Source organism: Mustela nigripes, chromosome 8, assembly GCF_022355385.1.
Source record: "Mustela nigripes isolate SB6536 chromosome 8, MUSNIG.SB6536, whole genome shotgun sequence".
Classification (NCBI taxonomy): domain Eukaryota; kingdom Metazoa; phylum Chordata; class Mammalia; order Carnivora; family Mustelidae; genus Mustela; species Mustela nigripes.
Window position 1 is genome coordinate 29586979 of NC_081564.1, and position 21759 is coordinate 29608737.

The following is a 21759-nucleotide window of genomic DNA, read 5'->3' on the forward strand; positions in this document are numbered from 1 at the left end:
GGATATGGCTGCACTCCACGCCTTCCTTAGGGTCACATTCCTCCTGCTGAAGGCCACCTGTACTGCTTTTTCCTATGAGGAAGGGACTTCTGGGGACCTCTCTCCATTCTTACATGGTGGGAAATGCCTGTCTCCATGATTTAGGACCTATCTTGGTCTGCGGACCCCACATGGGTGCTGCCATGGACATGGCTGCTATCAGTATGGACTGTCCTTTTTCTCTGGTGACCTTTCCTGAAATCCTGATTTTTCAATAGCACGTGCTCACATGGTGTCATTTTGATCTCTCCTGATACACTCACAATGAACTTCTTCAATCTACAGATTTAGTACTGACAGATAGCCACTATTCTGTGGATGTTCCCCCTCTTCAACCCCATGATGGCTTTTGGCTCTGTGTCAGTGTTTCTCTTCTTTCTTCTGTGTTTTTTAGCTTAGGCCTACCCATGCAAGTCTTAACTGTTTCTACAATGGTGGCAGACGTCTCAGCTCACCTGCTAAATCTCTTTCAAAGAGGACTTGGTGTTTTTAGGGTTTTTGGTTATTGTTATTTAGATATTGTCTGAGTATTGTTGCCCAGCCTTTCTTGTAACTCTTAGGTTTGAGGAGCCTAGAAAAGCTAAGGCAGAGTGGGGGCTGGGGGGAGGCACCACTGCTGAGGGAGGTGTGGCCTTGGTGGAGAGGGCCAGTTGGAGCCTTAAGCATCTGGGGAAAGGCAGGGTGTGTCACTGGCCCCCAGCTTCTCCTGTGCACTGACTGCCTTCTCCCCCTGACCTGCGTGCCTTTTGCCTTCCTCCCCACCATGTCAGCTTCCCCTGTCTTCTGTCTATATCAGGGCTTTTCTCAGGACCCAGCTGGACAGGAGCTTATGCTTTAAGACCTCAACATAATGGTTTCTTTCTTCAAATCCATCTTTTTACGCACACGACACCTGGATTTGTTCTTTTCGGAAAACACCTGTTTTCGCATCTGATTTTAGTCCCGTGGGAGAGGTGACCACTTGGACTTGTTTCCAGACTTCCTTCCTTGTGTTCACGTGTAAAGAAATACGTGGTTTAGGGGTGTAATCTAGTGGGTGCAGGTATATTGTTTCACAGCCCAGCGCTTTAACCATGTATTTCTGTCTTGCATGTGGAACTCCTCCCTCTGCTTCTGCACGTATTGTTCTTTAGGGCTGAGTGTGAGGCCCAAGAGTCCCTGCCTCAGGGCTTACACTTGAGTAAGAAACCAGTGAGGGTGATGTGAGCCTCTAGGATATCTTGAGAGAGAGAGAGAGAGAGAGGTAGTGGGTACAACAGTAAAAGCAGGGGGCCCCTGGGAACGTCACTGAGTGGGGTGGGTGGTGATCAGTAGGACCAGTAGGACCTGTGTGGGGAGAGGCATGCCAGGGCCGCAGCTGCCTGGGTGTGTTGCTGAGTGTGCGAGCAGCCAGGGTGGCTGGAGGGGAGAGTGCAAGGTGCGCAGTGCTTCAGCTGCTGTGGTACTTGTTTTGATATGGGAAGAAAAGTCTTGAAGGCCAGCTGGTTTGTTGTTGTTGTTGTTGTTTTTAAAGCTTTTTTTCTTCTTGTTCCAAATAGACTAAAAGAGCATCTCAGAACTTTGCCCATATGGGACCTTCCTGAGTAATTTGAGTGACAGGACCTGATTCAGGGGTGCCTGGGTAGCTCCGTTGGTTACGAGTCTGCCTGAGGCTCAGGTCATGAACGCAGGGTGCTGGGATCGAGCCCCATATTTCTCCTCTCCTCCCTCTCCTTCTACCCCTCTCCCACACTTGTGCTCTTCTCACTTGCGCAGTCTCTCTCTCTCTCAAATAGATAAGTAAAATCTTAAAAGAAAGAAAACATAAAAGGACCTGATTCTTTGCTTTCTTTGCCCTTCAGAAGGAAAAGGGAAAGGGGAATGGGGAATGGCATGGCAGGACCTGTTTGATGGGCAGCCTAGCACCATCCTACTCACTGGACGGAGGAATCATGACTCTTGGGTTAGAAGTTAGCAGTTTTGTTCTGTGGTAAATCCACACAGATCTTGAGGAATTTCGGAACTACCTGGAAAAGCGTTTTGACTTTGAGCAAGTCACTGTGAAGAAATTCAGGACTTGGGCCGAGCGGCGGCAGTTTAACCGAGAAATGAAACGGAAACAGGCCGAGTCTGAGAGGCCCATCCTGCCAGCCAATCAGAAGCTCATCACCCTGTCTGTGCAGGATGCACCCACAAAGAAAGGTGAGTTGGGGTGTGTAAATTTTCTCTTCGGCAAATGGGTGATCTGTTGTTTTTCACTTGATGGTCTTAGAACGTATGCTGTGTGTGTGAGTTGCATTTGTTTCTAAGCTTATGTCGATCGTATGAATGCAGAGGTGCACTGCGTTCACATTGGTGAGCCCCTAATTCAGTGAGGCACTAATGTGGATGGTGAGAGCTGGCCCTGAGAGCTAGCTTGCCACAGGTCCTCACGCTGTTGCTGAGATAGACCTTCTTGTCACAGAGTTTGTCATTAACCCTAATGGGAAGTCCGAGGTCTGCATCCTGCACGAGTACATGCAGCGAGTCCTCAAGGTCCGCCCTGTTTATAATTTCTTTGAATGTGGTAAGTTTGACCTCCCTCACCTCAGCCTTGAAGAATCCTACACCTCACTGGGGCCATGGCTGGGGAGGTGGGAACTGACTGTTAACCCCACTCTGCTGGGAGAGAAGTGAAAGGGCATGGCAGGGAGAAGGGTGCTGTGAGGGGCGGGTTGGTTTCCCAGCCATGTACCCCTTCTGCGGGCAGATGCCCCCGCCTCCCCCTTTCACCATTCCCACTACCCCCACTCCCACCTTCCTCTCATCCCCTGCTCTGAGGAAGGCTCTCTCACTGTGTCTCCACTTGCCCCCAGGTGGGTGAAGGGGCCTCAGGCTTGCACTTCCCACCAGCTGTCTCCTGTTGTCATCTGCATCACACCTTTGTGAAAACCAGTTTATCTTCCCCGTGGAACCCTGAACCCAGGCGTCACTCATCGTTTTCATGTTGTTGCTTGGCTTCCTGCGTCTGTACATCTCTGTTCTTCACAGTCTTCTGTCCATCTTTCACAGACATTGTTCCCTGTGCCTGTTGGCTTGGCCTCTGGCCTCCTGTTTCCCTTCCAGCTTATTGGTCCTCCGTTTCCCAGTTTTCCTGGCATGCTGTCTGCCTGCTGCCTAGTCCTTGGCCCTATTTCCGTGCCTCAGGGAGTGCCCATGTCTCCCTTCCAGCAGTAGCCCCAACCCTGCCTTATCTGTTGGTGCTAGCAGATTGTATGTGTGCACATATGCACGCTTTTAATGTCTTGTAAGCATTTTTAAAACCATGATTTTAATTTTAAGAGAACCCAAGTGAACCTTTTGGTGCCTCGGTGACCATTGATGGTGTGACCTATGGATCTGGAACTGCAAGCAGCAAAAAACTTGCGAAGAACAAAGCTGGTAATGTGGCTACTTAGATGTCAGAGACCCATGCTGCCCACAGTGTCTGCCCCTCCCCTTGGCTAGGGAGTGCTGGGCATGGGGAAAAGCCATTTGATTTATGTAATCTTTTAACTTGGTTTTTTAAAAAGTATGTGCTCAAAGATTCAAATAGGAAGTAAAATGTGAGAAATAAAACTAGAGAACTCAAACCTTCTCTGCTCTGTGGCAGCTGGGCTAGAATCTCCTACCCTTGTCCCCACTGCTCACAATGCCGACTGGGTCATGGTGAGCACACATTCTATGGGTTGGTGTGTAAACTGAGCAAAATGTGGGCATGTTAGATGACAAAGAGGGATTTTCCTGAGTGGTTTTGACATGTGTGAGGATGATTTTCTAAGTAAGTCCTCCAATCTCTAGATTTGGGACTGAAAGTAAGTGGTCAGATCCCTGGGAAGGCCTATGTTTTCCTTTTCCAGTTAAGGGAAGCCATTCTGCTTCACCGTCAGGGTTACATGGCCTCTTCTTGGATGTGGAGCACATTTTAGGGTGGGTGTTGGCGGTGTGCACCAGGCTTGGTGCCCACAGTTCAATTCTTAAGGTTTCTGCCTCTGCTGTAGTGTCTTCCAAAGCAGCTCTGCCCTGTACCCACATGAAGTATGACGGCTTCATCACGTTCTTACCAGATCTCGGGTGGCAAAAGTGCTTTTGTTTGTGGGACTCAGAGTTTACCTTGGAGTTGCTTTCTTTTGTGGTGTATGCTGAGGATGGTTGGGAAGATATGTCACTTTTTGTCCTTCCCTCTCTGAGGCTGTACTGGGCTCACACACTACACTCCTCTGGGAAGGCCTCCTGTCCATTTTAAGAGAGATTGTGCCAAAAGGGTTTTTCAGCTCAACAAACCAGTGCTGCCAAGGTCATGGGGCAGAGGGCTCGCAGAGTTGGGCGCACGGTAGGAGTGGAAGCGTCCTGGCAGCAGGGCTGTGCTCTCCCCATGTGGGAGGATCCACTTCCTCTGCTCAGACCTCAGCTGCTCTCTAGATAACTCACTCGGATGTCTTGCAGCACCTCCAACTCTATAGGGACAGGTTACCCCTCCGCATTCCCCAGCATCCCCACTTCCTCACCCCAGTGGTGAGTGGCAGCCTGCTCATTTAGAAGTCTCTGCTCAGCACTGAGCCATCCCTCTGCTCCGTCCTGCAGGTGCTTTCTCAAGAACATCTGTTCGGTTTCACTGCTTTTCCCTCCCACACTCAACAGCAGCCTGCTCAGTCCTCTGGCCTCACTACTTGGCCTGGGTCCTGCTGAGCCATTTCCCTGCACGCCACCACCGTGATTTCTCTGAAACATCTCTCCTGCCTTGCCTGCTACAAGCGCCTCAGGGCAAGAGAACATATAGCTTTTGTGGCTTCTGAGGCTGCCCACAGCCTCGCACTTGCCCCACTGCGTCCTTTGCTCAGGAGGAGAAGCTATGCCTGCCTCTGAAACGCTGCTGTTGCCCAGGGCCCTCGTTTCCCTCTGAGCCCTGGGAAGCTTGGCCCTGCACAGGAGTTGGCATGTGGCTTGCTCTGGAGTCTGGAAGCTGGGCCCAAGCCCTCACCCTTGGGGTTTTTCTTTTCATAGCCCGGGCTACGCTGGAGATCCTTATCCCTGACTTTGTCAAACAGACCTCTGAGGAGAAGCCCAAAGATAGTGAAGAGCTTGAGGTGAGTTTCCTAGTCCTGCTATGTCTAGAGCTGTGGCTCCAATGCAGCACCTGCGCCACTGCCCCACCCCCACCTCCCAGGCTAGTGCGAGCTGTGGATTTAGTCCTCCCAGCTCCAGGTGGTTTTCATTTGTTAATCTTTCATAAAAGGGGAAACTTATTTGTCTTTGTGCAAGCTTGCCCTTCATGTCTTGCAATGGGGGTAAAGAATGCGCACTGTCAGCTCTCCGGAGTGTAGATCTATGGTGGGAATCTGTCTTTAAGACAGAGTCTGTAAGTTATGTTTTCTGTATTAAGAACTGTTTAAAACTACTTGTAAACCTTTTTGGGTAAATATGATTCTATGGTTATGTGTAGTGAGGGATTTTCAAAATCTGAAGAAGGCATTCTTTTTTATAATGGCTTTATTGATCTATATGTACCATAAATTTTGCTCCCTTAAACTATACTGTTGATTGGATTTTTGTATATTGAGTTGTACAATCATCGCAGTGGTCGAATCTTAGAATATTTTCATCTCTCTAAAAGGAAATCCTATACCTGTTAGCAGTCACTCCTGATTTCTCCCTGTCCCCCAGCCCCTCAACCCTTGGCAACCACTAATCCTCTTTCTGTTTTGATGGATTTGCCAGCCCTGGTCACTTCATATCAGTGGAATCAAATGACATATGTGGTTCTTTATTGACTGGCTTCTTTTTAAGCCACGAGGTGTTCGCTCTGGGTTTTTACTGATTGAGGAAGCTTCCTTCTGTTTTGCTGAGAGTTTTTTTTCAGGAATGGTTGGATTTTGTCAAATGTTTCTCCTGTTTCTATTGAGATGATTGTGTGGTTTTTGTCTTTTTTACTCATGTGGTGGTATATTGCATAGGTTTTTGAATAGTAAAGCAACCTTGAATTTCTGGGACAAATCCCACTTGGTTTTATGTATGCTGGATTTAGAGTGCTGGTATTTTGTTAAGGACTTTAGCTGTATTTATGAGGGATACTGGTCTGTAATTTTCTTGTGGTGTTGGTGTTGGGGAAATACTGTCTTTACAGAATGAGGTGGAAAGTATTCCTCTCTTGTGTGGAATAGTTTATGAAAGGTTGGTATTAATTTTTAAGCATTTGGTAGAATTCACCAGTGAAATCATCTGAGTCTAGACTTGACTTTGAGATTATTTAATTACTGATTCAGTCTTTTCATGTGTGCTTCTCTTTCTTTCTTTCTTTCTTTTTTTTTTTTTAAGAAGGTCTTTTTTATTTGGCAGAGAGAGAGCACAAACAAGGGGAGCGGCAGGCAGAGAGAGAGGTTCGGAAAGCAGGCTCCATGTTGAGCAAGGAGCCGGATGCAGGGCTCGATCCCAGGACGGTGAGAGCATGATCTGAGCCAAGGGGAAATGCTAAACTGACTGAGCCACCCAAGCACCCCTCGTGTACTTCTCTTCAGATATTCTGCTCCTTTTTGAGCTGGTTTGGGAACTTTGTGTCTTCATAGGAATTTTTCCTTTCGACCTAGACTGTCTCCTTTATTGGCATACATTCTTTCATAGTATTCCCTTGTGACTCGCTATATTTTGTTGTTTGTGCTGCTCCTATGTTCATTCCTGTTCATAGTTTCAGTCTTCTTTTTTCTCTTGGTCAGTCTAAAGTTTGTCACTGTCGTTGATCTTTCAAAGATCCAATTTCTGATTTTGTTTGCTTGTTTGTTTTCTTTTCTTTTTCTTTTTTTTTTTAAAGATTTTATTTATTTATTTGACAGAGAGAGACAAGTAGGCAGAGAGGCAGGCAGAGAGAGAGGAGGAAGCAGGCTCCCTGCTGAGCAGAGAGCCCGATGCGGGACTTGATCCCAGGACCCTGAGATCATGACCTGAGCCGAAGGCAGCGGCGTAACCCACTGAGCCACCCAGGCGCCCCAACTTGTTTGTTTTCCTATTGGCTTTTTTGTTTTCTGTTTCATTTTTTTCTGCTTTAGCCTTTATATCCTTTCTTTGGCCAGCCTTAGGTTTAGTTCTTCTTTTCTAGTGTCTTCAGGTTAGGGTATTTGAGGCGTTCTTTTTTTTTTTTTTTTTTTTTTTTTTTTTTTTAAAAAGATTTTATTTATTTTATTTGACAGAGAGAAATCACAAGCAGGCAGAGAGGCAGGCAGAGAGAGAGAGGAGGAAGCAGGCTCCCCGCTGAGCAGAGAGCCCGATGTGGGACTCGATCCCAGGACCCTGAGATCATGACCTGAGCCGAAGGCAGTGGCTTAACCCACTGAGCCACCCAGGCGCCCCGAGGCGTTCTTTTTAAATACTGGAATTTATGGCCATAAATTTTCTTCTGTGTACTACTGCAGCACATAAGCTTTACTGTGTTGTGTTTGTTTTCGTTCATTTCCGAGTATTTTGCTAATTTCCCTTGTGATTTCTTCCTTGAACAATTGGTCATTTTACTTTTCATATATTTGTGAATTTCCCCAAATTTCCTTTAGTTGTTGGTCTTTATTTAATTCCTGTGTTGTTTGAAAACATAGTTTGTATGGTTTCGACCAGTCCTTTTAAGTTCACTGAGGCTTGTCTTAGGACCTACCATACGGTCTGCCCTGGAGAGTTTTACGTGTGTGCAGGAGGCGAGTGTGCTTCCTGGTGTTACTGGGTGAAGCAGGTGTCGGTTAGGTCCAGTTGGCGAATAGTGTTTATTCTATATCTTTGTTGGTATTCTGCTTTGTTCTTCTATCCGTTTTTGTTTTTTGGGTTTTTTTCCCTTAAGAGAGAGTGAGAGCCCCTGTGTGCACGTGGGTGGATGGGGCGGAGGGAGACGGAGAGAGAGAATCCTAAGCAAGTTCCATGCCCAGCATGAAGTTGGAGTCCAGCTCAGGACTCTGTCTCACAACCCTGAGGCCTCAACCTGAGCCAAAATCAAGTCATGCCCAACTGACTGAGCCACTCAGGTGTACTGTCTTCCTTCTGTCTGTTGTTGAGAATGGGTATTGGAGTCTCCAGCTGTTATTCTTGAATTATTTGTCCCTTCAGTTCTCTCCATTTTTGCTTAATGTATTTTGGGGCTGTTGTTAGATACATACATGTTTGTGGTATTGCGATATAATAAGAAATGTATGTTTGGTCTTTGTTCTTGGTTCCTGGTGCAGAGCTTCTACAATACATTGTTTTTTGTCCCAAGTTCTTTAAAAAGCTGCAGGTTGATAAAGGAGAATGGAATGTCTTTTCTTATTTTCTTATATTTAATATCAATTTATCCCATCCCTCCCCTTCCTTTTCCTTTCTTCTTTCCTTCCTTTCTTCCTTCCTTCTTTGCTTCCATTACTTGTATTTATTTAAGTAATCTCTATACCCAACCTGGGGCTCAAACTCAAGACCCTAATATCAAGAATTGTATGTTCCACCAACTGAGCCAGCCAGATTCCCCTAACACATCCCTTTCAACCACACCTGAGTTCATGTTAATCAAGTGACTTTTGGACCATCCCTTTGAATAGGAGCTGGTTGCCTGTGGAATCTGCCAGGAGGGTTAGAACTTTCAGCCTCCACGCTTACGCCGTATGTGTGTAGTGTGTGTGTGTTTAGGGGGCAGTGGATGTTGAGCTGATCAGTAATGGCCAATGATGTAATCAGTTGTGCCTGTGTAGTAAAGCCTTCCTTAAAAAACAAAAAACTGAGGGGTTCAGAGAGCTTCTGGGTTGGTGAACACATTGAGGTGCTAAAAAGATGGCCGTATATACTTTGCCATATTTATCTTTTCCATTGGGTGTTCCTGAGCCCTATCCTTTTGTAATAAACCAGTTCTCTGTGAGCTGTCTGGGAAATTATTGAAGCTGAGGAAGGGTTGGGAACTGGCATTGTGCAGTTGCTCAGTCAGAAGAAGCACAACGTGGACTTGAAGTCAAGTGGTGGCAACAGTCTTGTGGGTCTGAGCCCTTAAGCTGTGGAGTCTGCTGCAGCTCCTGGCAGTTAGTGGTATAGCTGCCCGGTGTGGAAGCCCACTCACTTGGTGTCACAAGTGTTGAAACTAGAAGTCAGTTCTGTTTAATGTTTATAATAGTTATGTCATCTTGATCAACGGGCCCTTTGCTGTTTTTAAGTATCCTTCATTTCTAGTAACAGTTTTTATCTTAGAGTCAGTTTTATCTGATAGTCACTCCTACTCCCTAAATTACTCTGCGTGATATGTGTTTTCCCTCTTTATACCTTTTAAGCCTCTTTGTAACTTTGAATCTAAACATGTCTTATAGACAGCATATAATTGGGTTTTGTGTTTATCCTTCTATCAGTCTCTGTCTTTTGATCAGAGGACCTACCAGAGCAATTTTTTTTTGGGAAGATTCATTTTATTTACTTTTACTTTTTTTTTTTTTTTTTTTAAGATTTTATTTATTTGACAGAGATTCCAAGTAGACAGAGAGGCAGGCAGGGAGAGAGGAAGGGAAACAGGTACCCCACTGAGCAGAGAGCCTGGCACGGGGGTTGATCCGAGGACCCTGGGATCATGACCTGAACCGAAGGCAGAGGCTTTAACCCACTGAGCCACCCAGGTACCCCTCATTTTATTTTATTTTTAAAGAATTAATTTATTTGAGAGAGAGTGTGAATGAGAGTGGGAGAAGTATCAGAGGGAGAGAAAATCCCTATGCAGACTTCTCACTGAGTGTGGAGCTACCCTGCTCCATCCATCCCACCACCCATGAGACCATGACCTGCCCCAAAATGAAGAGTTGGACGCTTAACTGACGGAGCCACCCGGGCGCCCCAAAAGATTTTTTTTTTTTTTTTTAAAGTAATCTCTGCACCTAGCGTGGGGCTTGAACTAAAAATCACCTGAGATCAAGAGTCCTATGCACCACTGAGTGAGCCAGCCAGGCACCCCTTTTAATTTCAGTTTATTGACTTTTTTTTTTTGTTTCTGTTTTTGTTTTTTCAGTGGGGTTGGGTACTTAGTCCATTGAAATGTAATTACTGATAAGGTAGAATTGATGTATGCCATTACATTGTTTGCTTTCTGTTCTATGTCTTTTTGTTCCTCAGTTCCTCCATTACTGCTTTCTTTGCCTTAAATACTTCAGTTCTTTTCTCAGTGGTTGACCTAACCACATTTCAGTCACATTTAAACTGAAAACAATCTGGTTTGGACTATTGCCACCTTCAATCATATACAAAAACTTTGCTCCTCTATAGCTCTGTTGACACCCATATTTGTGCTTTCACTGTCACAAATGATATCTCCCCATATATTGTGTGTCTTAAACATGGATTTATAATTATTGCTTTATGTAGTTGTCTTTTTTTTTAAGATTTTATTTATTTATTTGAGAGAGAGAGAGATCACAAGTAGGCAGAGAGGCAGGCAGAGAGAGAGGGGTGGGGGAAGCAGGCTCCCTGCTGAGCAGAGAGCCCGATGCGGGGCTTGATCCCAGGACCCTGAGATCATGACCTGAGCTGAAGGCAGAGGCTTAACCCACTGAGCAACCTAGGCGCCCCTATGTAGTTGTCTTTTAATTAAGGTAGAACAAAGAGTTAAAATATGTGTTTACACTGTCTTTTATTTACTGTAGTTACCTTTACTTTCTGTAGTGCCCTCAGTTTGTTAACAGTCTGTAGTGTTCCTTTTATTTCAGAGGGAAGGCTTTTAGTATTTCTTGGAGGACAGTTCTACTAGCAGTAGATTCTCTCACTTTTTATTGATCTGAGAATGTTGTAACAGTTCCCCCTTTTTTTTTTAATTTTAATTTTTTTTTAAGATATTTATTTATTCGACAGACAGAGATCACAAGTAGGCAGAGCGATAGGCAGAGAGGGAGGGGAAGCAGGCTACCTGCTGTGCAGAGAGCCTGACACAGGGCTCGATTCCAGAACCCTGAGATCATGACCTGAGCCGAAGGCAGAGGCTTATTAACCCACTGAGCCACCCAGGCGCCCACGATTCCCTTTTTAAAAACATAGTTTTGTTACCGAATTCTTGGTTGACATTCTTTTCTTCATGGTGGGACTATGTCATCCTACTGCCTTCTGGCCTCTACAACCAATGAGAAGTCAGCTGTTCATCTTACTTAGAGTCACATTATTGATGAATTGTTTCTCTCTTACTGTTTCCAAGGTTTTCTCTTTGACCTTTGACAGTGATATCTAGGTATAGATTTCTTTAGCTTTCATTTTTGGAATTTGTTGAACTTCTTGAATATGTAATGTTTTTTATCTTTGGGAAGTTAGAGACGTTGTTTCCTCACATATATTTTTTTGCTCTTTTATTTCTCCTCTCTTTCTGGGACTCCCATTATAGGTAAGCTGGTACACTCCCACAGTATCTCACCAGTCTTAGACACACAGACATCATAGTCACTGGTCTTTTTTTTTTTAAATGTTCCTCAGACTGGATATTTTTTATTTGCCTTTTTTTTTTCCCCTTTTCCTTCAAGTAGGCTCCATGCCTACCTAGCATGGAGCCCAACCAGTGTGGGGGCTTGAACTCATGACCCTGAGTTTGAGGGTCAGAAGCTTAACTGTTTGAGCCACCCAGACATGCCTTCAGTTTGCCTATCTTAAGTTTACTGATCTTTCTTCTGACCGAATCTGCTTTTGAACCCTCTGGTGAATTTTTTATAATTTCTATGTCTTTTTTTTTTTTTTTTAAAGATTTTATTTATTTATTTGACAGACAGAGATCACAAGTAGGCAGAGAGGCAGGCAGAGAGAGAGAGAGGAGGAAACAGGCTTCCTGCTGAGCAAAGAGCCCGATGTGGGGCTTGATCCCAGGACCCTGAGATCATGACCCAAGCTGAAGGCAGTGCTTTAACCCACTGAGCCACCCAGGCGCCCCTATAATTTCTATGTCTTTATTGATACTCTGTTTGGTGAGATATTGTTCTTGTGGTTTCTTCTAATCACTAATTCTTTATACATGCTTTTTTTTTTTGAGCATATTTATTATAGCTATTTTAAAGTCTGGTTTCCTCAGGGATGGTTTATATTGACTGCTTTCCTGCATCTCGTAGGGCATATACATTTGTGTTTCATTTCCTGTTTCATGATTTCTTTTGTTGAAATCTGGGACATTTAAAATAATGTGGCAACTCTAGATATCAGATTACCACCCCTTCTCAAGATTTGTTGTTTTTGCTGCTGTTGACTTATTAGTGATTTTGTTAGTTTGCTAACATTGGCATAACAACATATCACAACCTGGGTGATTTAGACAAATTTTTTGCCTCACAATTGACATCTGCAAGTGTCAGCAGGGTTGGTTCCTTCTGGGTGCTGGGAGGGAAGGATCTCTTTCAGGCCTCTTTCCTTCATTTGGAGATAGTTGTTGGAGATAACTAAGAGGCTGTGTGTGTGTGTGTGTGTGTGTGTTTCCAAATCTCCTCTTTATATTGAATTTAGGGCCCACCCTAATAATCTGATTTTAACTTGATTATCTATAAGGCTGCAGAAAAGGTCACATAATGGCATACTCAGAGTTAGGATTTCAGTATATGAATTTATGAATATATGAATTTGTGGGAAGATATATTTCAGCCCATAACAGTGACTTTTCCAGTCTATTCTGTGAAATCCAGATCAGATATTTCTTGACGTAAACCAGTAAGTCTCCTTTGCCAGGGGACTTTTTATGCATGTTGGGGTCACCTTTAATGCTCTAGTAGTTGATAACTGTGTATTAGCCTTTACTTCCCACTTGCATGGAGCTTCCAGATTAGTTGGGTGAGAAATTTGGGCTTTCTTGGGTCTCCTGGGCATGTGCGTGGCCACCTAGATCCCCAGGCAAGTTAGAGCTTTTCAAAGTCCCTTAATGGGCATCTGTCTCATTCTCTACATTCCCTTTTATGTTTTCTGACCTGCCTCTTGCTTGCCAGCTGGTATTCCAGCCTCATATAGTTGCAGTAGGAAATAGTTGTCACTGATTATTTTTGACAGATTTCCTGGGAAGTTGGGGTATTTTCACGGAGTGAGCTCTTAGTTGGATCACACAATGGCAGGTTTTAAAATGGGGCTTTTCTGTATCCCTGCCACCTGGGCCAGATAGTGATGGTTCTCTGGGGTCGGAGTATTGGGGAACCATCCTGCCTTCTTTAGTGGCTCTGGGGTTGCTGGTTCCTAAGGCTACTATAGAGCTGGGAAGAGGAGACAGGAATGGGCCAAGTTAAAATGCTACAAAACTCATTGTCTTGCCATTCTTGAATAAATGTTCCTTAGATTGTTTTCTTTGTTTTAGACTGATACTGTTATAAAATACGGCAGTGTCTGTGGCAGTCAGCCGTCTATATTCTTTGCTTTATTGTCATAGATGGACCACAGAGAGGTCGCAGACCCTAATCCCCAGAGACAATCTCAAAAGGACTAGGTCCTCCAGAAAAGCCTCACATCTTCAAGTCTAGGTCTGAAGAACCCAGCTGTGGGACAGCGGTGTTCAGGGCGGCTTCCAGGGCATGTTGGAGAGCCTGGTATTTGGGCCCCTGCCCACAGCCCGCTAAGGCCCTTAGGACTGGTTGTTGCAGTTGATGATGCCTGGGCTATATAGCTTGCTCGGCACTCTGATACAGGGTAGCAGAAATGGGAAGGGTAATTGCCCTTCCGGTGCCGGGAGTCGGCCTGGCCTAGGCCGGCAGGGCATGTGTGGCTCCAGCAGCCTTTTTGGAGGATGGAACTTTACTTTGTCTCAGCAGCTTCTCTGAGCCGGCTCCACTGTTGAACCCCAGTGGGGAGCAGGGGATAGGTGGATGGCGGTGGGGGAATGGGAGGTCTTATAGGACCCACATCTACTTGTCTGTGGCTATTATTGTGGTAAAACTTTTAAGTAACTCAGTAAATGACAGTTGACTTCAGAAATTTTTGACTTGTTGCGATAATGGAAAATTCTCCAGGGTTAGTAGAGCAAGGGTTAGGAATGGCTGGTTTCAAGATAACATCCAAGACAATCTATCTTTCGTGTTGTAGCCTTTACGATACCACCATCTTGCTTGGTTGGTGGTGAATGAATAAGCAGTTAAGTCCAGTTTTTAATCTGAAAGTCTCTGGTGTCTCTGGCTATGGTTCACTTTCGTGTTTGGCACCATTGTAGTTCCCTAAGCAGGGACTTCCGGGTTTCAGTCTGGCCAGCACAGGGACCCAGGGTGTGTTCCGTGGCTCCTAGAGCCTTGGCAGGATATGTGTGTTGCACAGTGTCCAGTTCCCTGCTATGGCCCAGCTGCCCTTTGCAGCCTACCACCTGCATTGTGGCCTCCTCATAGTGGCCATGCAGTGGGATGTGCACCTGGAGGGCTGCAGGCTCTCCCTAAGCTGTACCCTGTCACTGCCTCACACCTGGAGATCAGAGGCCTGGGGTTACTTACCTCTTCTTTTTTGGAGGTGCATGGCTTTGACATTGACCAGCTGGCAGTCTTTGTGCTCTGTTCTTTGATCCTCCACCTTCTTCCTGCCCTCAGTCTGCAAGGTCATTGTGGCTGCACCCTTTTCCTTGCATTTGCCCGAGGCATCTGTGGGACAGATGTTGTGGGTTTCTGGAATTTGTGCCTCGGGCTGTGTGGATTGTAATAAGGTTCAGGTTCTGGTCCTGTACTCTGGGGCTTTTCTGGAAGGTGAGGGATCTTTCCAGAAGTGACATCAGAAAATAGCCTGAGAAAAGTTTCCCTAGGTGGAGGAGGCCACATGGGCAGCTTGGAAATCCCAGGTAAAAGTTCCCTTATTCACACAAAGGGCTTTATCTTGTCAGTTCTCACACGGTCTACATGGAGTTGGCTCAGTACCAGAAGACTGTACACTTCACACTCCGGCCACCAGTGGGGTGCCCAGGCCACCCACATTGTCCAGCCAACTACAGATTCAGGGGTTCTCATGACTTCCCTCAGGTACATTAATTTGCTTGAATTAGAGCTTATTTATTTATTTATTAAGATTTTATTTATTTATTTGACAGACAGAGATCAGAAGCAGGAGGAGAGGCAGGCAGAGAGAGAGGGAGAAGCAGGCTCCCTGCGGAGCAGAGAGCCCAATGCAGGGCTCGATTCCAGGACCCTGAGATCGTGACCTGAGCCAAAGGCGGAGGGTTAACCCACTGAGCCACTCAGGTGCCCTGAATTTGAGCTTTTTTAGACTGTTCTCAGAACTCAGGGAAAAACTTTTTGTTTACTGGTTTATTATAAAGGATACAAATGGACAGCCAAACGAACAGTTCCTTAATTGTGTTTCATCTTTCTGGTGACCAGTCCGATCATGAAGTTCCCATCATGAAACTATCTAGGGTCCTCACCTAGCCCCCTTAGTCTCCTCATTAGCATAAACTCAGGTGAGTGAGGAAATACTAAGGGTTTTAGGAGCTCCATGCCAGGAACTGGATACAAGGATCCAAATATGTGTCCAGTGACCAAAATTGTCCTCATTCTCTGGAGAAGTTTTTTCACACTTAGAATTTAGTTGTATATGTGTGCACACATACACATTTGTATTTTTCCCTTGTTTTAAAATTTGTCAGAGAAGAAAGTAGCTTTTCTGTCAGGTTGGATGTATTAGAGCAGCTCAATCCTGACTGATTTTGTTCTTTTTTTTTTTTTTTTTTTTTTAAGATTTTTTCTTTATTTATCTGACAGAGATCACAAGTAGGCAGAGAGGCAGGCAGAGAGAGAGGAGGAAGCAGGCTCCCTGCAGTGCAGAGAGCCCGATGTGGGGCTCGATCCCAGGACCCTGGGATCATGACCTGAGCCGAAGGCAGAGGCTTAACCCACTGAGCCACCCAGGTGCCCCTGATTTTGCTGTCTTGCTCCTAAAAACTGTGACGGTGTTTCTGTCATATCCTTGTGAGTATCTCGTAGGTGGTGGCCCCTCTTTCCCATGATGCCTCTGTGGAGGTTTGGTGCCAGAGCTGGGGCTGTAGGGGCAGCATTCCCTTCTTATGTGGACTCCAGGGGGCGAGGGGATGGTAGGATGCCAAGGTGGTCTGGAGGGCCTTGGTTCTTTGGGAGTTCTGTGTCCTCCTGTACTTGAGGTGCAGTGGAGGAAGTTAACACACAGTGGTGGCATGGATGTATAGAACATCCAGAGTGTGAGAGCTGCCATGTGGGCAGGATGTGCTTGGTGTTGATTAAAAAGGCAAAAACAGGGGTGCCTGGGTGGCTCAGTTGGTTAAGCAATTGCCTTCGGCTCAGGTCATGATCCTGGAGTCCCAGGATCCAGTCGCACATTGGGCTCCTGCTTGGCAGAGAGTCTGCTTCTCCCTCTCATGTTCTCTCTCTCTCTCAAAGAAATAAATAAAATCTTTAAAAAAAAAAAAAAAAAGTGCTGTGAAGTGTGTAAACCTGGCGATTCACAGATCTATACCCCTGGGGATAAAAATATATGTTTATAAAAAATAAAAATAAAATAAAATAAATGCCCCCCCACCCCAACAAAAAGAAATAAAAGAAAAAAGAAAAAAAAAAAGCTGAAACAGAGTGCTTGGGTGGCTCAATCTTTAAGCTTCTGCCTTTGGCTCTGGTCATGATCTCAGGATCCTGTGATCGAGCTCCGCATCAGGCTCTCTTCTACATGGAGAGCCTGATTCTCCCTCTCGCTCTGCTTGTGTTCCCTCTCTTGCTGCGTCTCTGTCAAACAAATAAAATCTTTAAAAAAAAAAAAAAAGGCGAAAACACAGGACCAGAAATGGCACTATACCCACTCATAAGACCTGGGGTGATTTTTTTTTTTTTTTCTCAGTATATTACTGCTTTTTAAATAGTTGTGGGTTCTGGTTGGTTCATGGTTGTTCTAGAATTTAGGTATTAGTGACCTGTTGTTTTTGCCTTTTTGGTCCCCCCCCCTCCCAATTTACTTCTTAATTTATAGAGAGTTAAATGCACTTTTGGGTAGACATTTGTGAGTTTTGAGCCATGCCTTTCATTTTATCATGTAACCCACAGCACAATCAAGACAGAACATTTTCAAATCTTCTCCCCCTCCCAATTCTCTTGAACTGTCCTTTTGTAGTCAGAATTCTCTCTTTTCACCCTGCTAGGCATTGAGCTGTCTTCCTAGGTTAGCCAATTCCCAAATGTCTTATCAGTGGAGTCCCACTGAGAACCAGGCTCCAGCTCAGTGATGCACGTAGGATTCGTCTCTGTTGGTGCCTGTGTCTATGGTTGTTTTTGCTGCTGACTGCCTACTGTAGGGCAGTGCTGGGTGTGTTCTTCCTTGATTGAGGGGTGTTGAACACATTTCCAGTTTTGGGTGTTTAGTGTTGCTACGAGGCTGTCAGGATTCCCTGTGAGCGTAGTTAAGTAAACACCCAAGATGGCTCTCCTGGGCAGTACAGTAGATGTGTTTTCAACTGGATGCCTTTGCCTATCTGTGGGAGCAGCATGTATGTGTGTGTGGGTCTGTCTCTGCATTTGGTTCTATCTCTTTGGTCTGTGTGTCTGTCCCTTCAATGCCACACCTTCTTAATGAGATGAATTCTTTTTTTTTTTTTAAAGATAGATTTATTTGAGAGAGAGCGAGTGTGACAGGGCAGAGGGTATAGTATCCCAAGCAGATTTCTCACTGAGTGGGGAGTCCAATGCAGGGCTCAGTCTCACGACCTTGAGATCCCCACCTGAGCTGAGACCAAGAATCAGATGCGTAACTGACTGCGCCATCCAGGCGCCCCAGTGACGTGAATTCTTGAAATCAGATTGTGAACCCTCCGACTTTGTTCTTTTTCAAAAGGACTTCCATACCATGCTCCTTTGCCCTTACATATAGAAGTAGTATGTCAGTATGGAAAGTTCTATTGAGATTCTGATTGGAATTGTGTTACATCTGTAGATAAATTTGGGGAGAATGTATTCCTAATAGTATGGAGTCTTTCGGCTCACAAGCCCAGTGTGTCTCCCCATGTATTGAGGTTTTCTTCCATGTCATTTTATTGTTGCTGGGTCATCTCCAGTGTTCAGATCTTGCTTTCATTTTCTTGGATTTAGACAGAAGTGTTTCATACGTGTTTGGGAACTGTTGGTTTCAGTCCTGACTCTGGATTGCTACTGTAGAGAGATGGAATTTACTGTCTGTATGTTGACTTTGTATCTTGCATCTTCACTAACTGTATTATTCTAGTACTTTTTCTGTAGATTTATTTGGAATTCTGTGTACAGAGTAGGCTGACTGATTAAAAGTTGGTTGAATTTCTTCCTTTCCAATCTGGGTGCCTTTTGTTTCTTTTTCTTGGTTTGCTGCTCTGGCTAGAAGCTCCATTACATAGCAGTGGGGAGAGTGGCCATCCTAGTCTTGTTTCCGATCTTAGGCGGCAGTGATCCAGCCTCTGACCACAGATTGTGATGTTAGGTGTCAGTTTTTTGTTGGTGCCCTCTATCTGGTTCAGGACAGGTTCTTCTATTCTGGGTTTGTTGAGTGTTCTTATCATGAAAGGGTGTTGGCAGTTTGTCAGATGGCCCTTTCTGCAGCTATTGATATGATAGGCCTTTTCCTCTTTAATAGGTTGATAGAGTGAATTTGGTTGATTTATTTAAAAACTGCATTCCTGGGATAAGTCCTCCTTGGGCATGGCATATATTTGTTTATATTTGTTACTGGTTGTGTATTGTTAATGCTCTGTTTAGGATTTTTACACGTGTGTTCATTGAGGGATATCAGATTCTCTTTGTCAGGTATTAATAACAGGGTACTACTAACATCATAAAATGAATTGGCAATTGTTCCTTCTCTTGAGGTTTTTTTGGAACGTTGTCTAGAATTGTGTCCCCCGCCCCTTACATGTTTGGCAGTTGTCACCAATCAAGCCATCTGCATGTGGAGTTTTCTCTGCAGGAAAGTTCTACGAATTCAGCTTCTTGAAAAGGGCAATTTGGGTAGTTTGCATTTTTCAAGGAATTAGTCCATTTTCTCTGAATTGTTGAATTTATGGTGCTCCCTCATGGTCCTTCAGTGTCTGTTGGGCATAGGCTTCTGTGCAAGGCTTCTTCCATACCATTGTCAGTGGGTCATTTTTGCCCTTTGTGCTGCATTTCCTATATGTCCCTCACAGGTTAACCATCAGCCACATGTGGCTATGGCACCTGGTATGGGTAATTGTGGCGTGGGCCTTTGCCAGCGGCTCTTGGGTGTCTTTGGGCTTCTGAGTGGGTGTTCCCCAGCTGTGTGTGTGTGTGACTTGGCTCTCTCAGGGAGGATCCTTAGCACACAGTTGTTTTCTACCTGATCAGCCTGGTCCATAGCCCAGATGCTGGCTGCTGGTTAGAGACTAGTGCTCATAGGCTGAGTGAGAGCGCCAGCCACCACTGATGGTTTGGCTACCTGGCCAACCACTGAGGATGGGGCCTGGGCTTGATATCTTGGTGAATAACTTTCCCTGGAAACCGATCCCCGCTGATATGGACACTTGAAAGTGGAGGTATCTTGTGGGGACCTGTTGGAAGACAATAGACAAATGGGAGCAGGGAGATTTTCAGCTTATCAGAATCAGGAGTTCTCTTCAGAAATAGTGCCTTGCTTTTTTTGACTCTGTCACATTGAGTCTGCTGGTGGAGGGAGAGGAACCCCTGTCTCCCTGCCCAGAGAAGCAGTGTTAATGTTCTTATAAGAAAAGGGAGGGAGGTGGAGAAAGGGCCATGCGGAGATGGGAGCGGTGCTGCCACAAGCCAAGGAAAGTGTGGGGCTCTTAGTACCCAGGAAAGCCAAGGAGGATCTCCTTGACTCATTTTTCAGAGGGAATGTGGCCTACTGACTTGTTTTGGACTTTTGGCCTCCAGAATTGTGAGAAAATAAGCCACCCACTTTGTGGTACCTTGTTTCGGCAGCCCCGAAGTCCAGCAGTCCCCAACAGGGAGGTGGGCTATGCTGAGAGGGTAGGCCATGGCCTCCCTTCACTGGGGTGGCTCAGCAGAGGCCCAAGCCTTAATGGGGTCACAACCACTTCCTGGCTGCCGCCTGCCTCTGTTGTGCAGAACTTCCCTTTTTCCTCCTAACATAAGGGTTATGTGGTGTCTTACTAGTGAGGATGGGTGACTTTGTTTGAAACGGGAGCCAGCCAGGCCTTTTGTAGCTTTCAGGAGGCTTGCCCTTTTTTAGAATACACTGCTTTTGTCTGACTTAGTGTGTCTCTTCTATAATCTTATGAAGATCTCCACATTTTTTCTCCTAAGGTTGTCTGTCTTTAGATTTCTAAGCGTCTGATCGCACTTAGATTCAGAAAGGGCTCCCAGGCAGCACCAGGCTCTGTTGCAGCATGTTCTCCCCACCCTAGTAGAGCACTGCTCAACCCGTCCCAGGGGGCAACTGGACAGTGTGGTGGGGCTATGACCTGCTCCTTGAGGTAGTAAAGAGGACAGGGAACTTCTGGGGAAAGCAGACAGCATGGGGAGCAGCCCTGCGCGTCCAGCACTTAGGAGTGGCTTCCTTGTTTTGTAGTATTTTAACCACATCAGTATTGAGGACTCACGGGTCTACGAGCTGACCAGCAAGGCCGGACTGTTGTCTCCCTATCAGATCCTCCACGAGTGCCTTAAAAGGTAGGGTGGGTGTTTCCCCTCCTGAGAGGGGTCATGGGGGCTTCTCTTTTAGTGCCCAGTGTCTTCATTAGCCATTTATCCTGGCTTAAGAGGTGCTGTGAAAGACTGGGCTGACAGGTTTTCATTGTGTGCACAGAGGCCCCTTGTGCCTGGCGGTCAGTCAGAGTCCATGAGATCAGATCTGGCATGAAGACTCTTCCTCTGCTGAGAAGTGGTTTGGGGAAAGGGTTGGAATGGTCTTCATCAAAGAGCCTTTCAGGGGCTTTTCTGAAGTTCTTTCCTCCCTTCGCAGCTGATGTCACCTGTTGTCTCTGTTTTTTCTTAAAGAAACCATGGAATGGGTGACACATCCATCAAATTTGAAGTGGTTCCTGGTAAAAACCAGAAGAGCGAATATGTCATGGCGTGTGGCAAGCACACAGTGCGCGGCTGGTGTAAGCCTTGCCCCCCTGCTTCGTGCTGCCCTGTCACAATTTCCTGTGACCGCTGGGGAGGGCGCACCCTGCCATGTGGCCTCTCTGGCAGCCCTGAGCCTCTGTGGCTGGGTCTCTGGCCACTGCTCTGGCATCTTTCCTGAGCTTCTGCCTTGGGTGCTGATCACCTGTGCTGTGTCCACTGGCCTCTCCTCTCAGCCTCTGAAAGCCAGCCACCCTAAGGCAGGGCTGTGGGAGTCCTGCCCACACCCTCTCTGTCCTCCTGGTTCCTGGGATTGGATTGGTCATTTGGGTTAGACTGTGTGGTCCCTGTGGCAGGAGGAGGGGTTTCCTGAATGGCCACAGAGCCCCTGGCTTGCCGTACTCTGTGTCCCCGTGTTCTGGTGTCTGTGTGCACCACCTGCACTCCTTACCGAATTTGGTTTTTGGAGTAACCACTTTTTTAAAACATTATTTTAAAAGGAATCTGAGTATGACTATCATAAATCTGAGTATGACTATCATATACACAAAACCAGTGCTGGTTAGATTGGAAGATAACATACCAGTTGTCCCTGGGAAAACTGCAGAATCACTTACAGACCCAGCTGTCCCCATGATCCAGCAGACACCTGTCTTCACGGAACTACCTTCCGGAGCAGGCAGGAGGGGCAGAGGAGGAATGCTGGCACCGCTGACCGCCCCCCCCCCCCCCCCCCCCCCCCCCCCTGCCCAACGTCCTCCGGTCAACGTCCTACCCCCCCGGGCCTCGGCCCCCCTCC

General features: G+C 45.9%; 1 protein-coding gene across 2 annotated transcripts in view; it reads left to right on the forward strand.

The window, feature by feature from the left end:
* Nucleotides 1–21759, forward strand: part of DGCR8 (DGCR8 microprocessor complex subunit) — a 36393-nt gene that overhangs the window by 9758 nt on the left and 4876 nt on the right. For both annotated transcript variants that reach the window (XM_059409108.1, XM_059409109.1), the window contains 6 exons: nucleotides 2023–2220; nucleotides 2483–2584; nucleotides 3340–3438; nucleotides 5041–5123; nucleotides 20464–20564; nucleotides 20892–20998. In XM_059409108.1, coding sequence (XP_059265091.1) covers nucleotides 2023–2220; nucleotides 2483–2584; nucleotides 3340–3438; nucleotides 5041–5123; nucleotides 20464–20564; nucleotides 20892–20998 — 690 coding nt within the window. The remainder of the gene's footprint in view (nucleotides 1–2022; nucleotides 2221–2482; nucleotides 2585–3339; nucleotides 3439–5040; nucleotides 5124–20463; nucleotides 20565–20891; nucleotides 20999–21759) is intronic.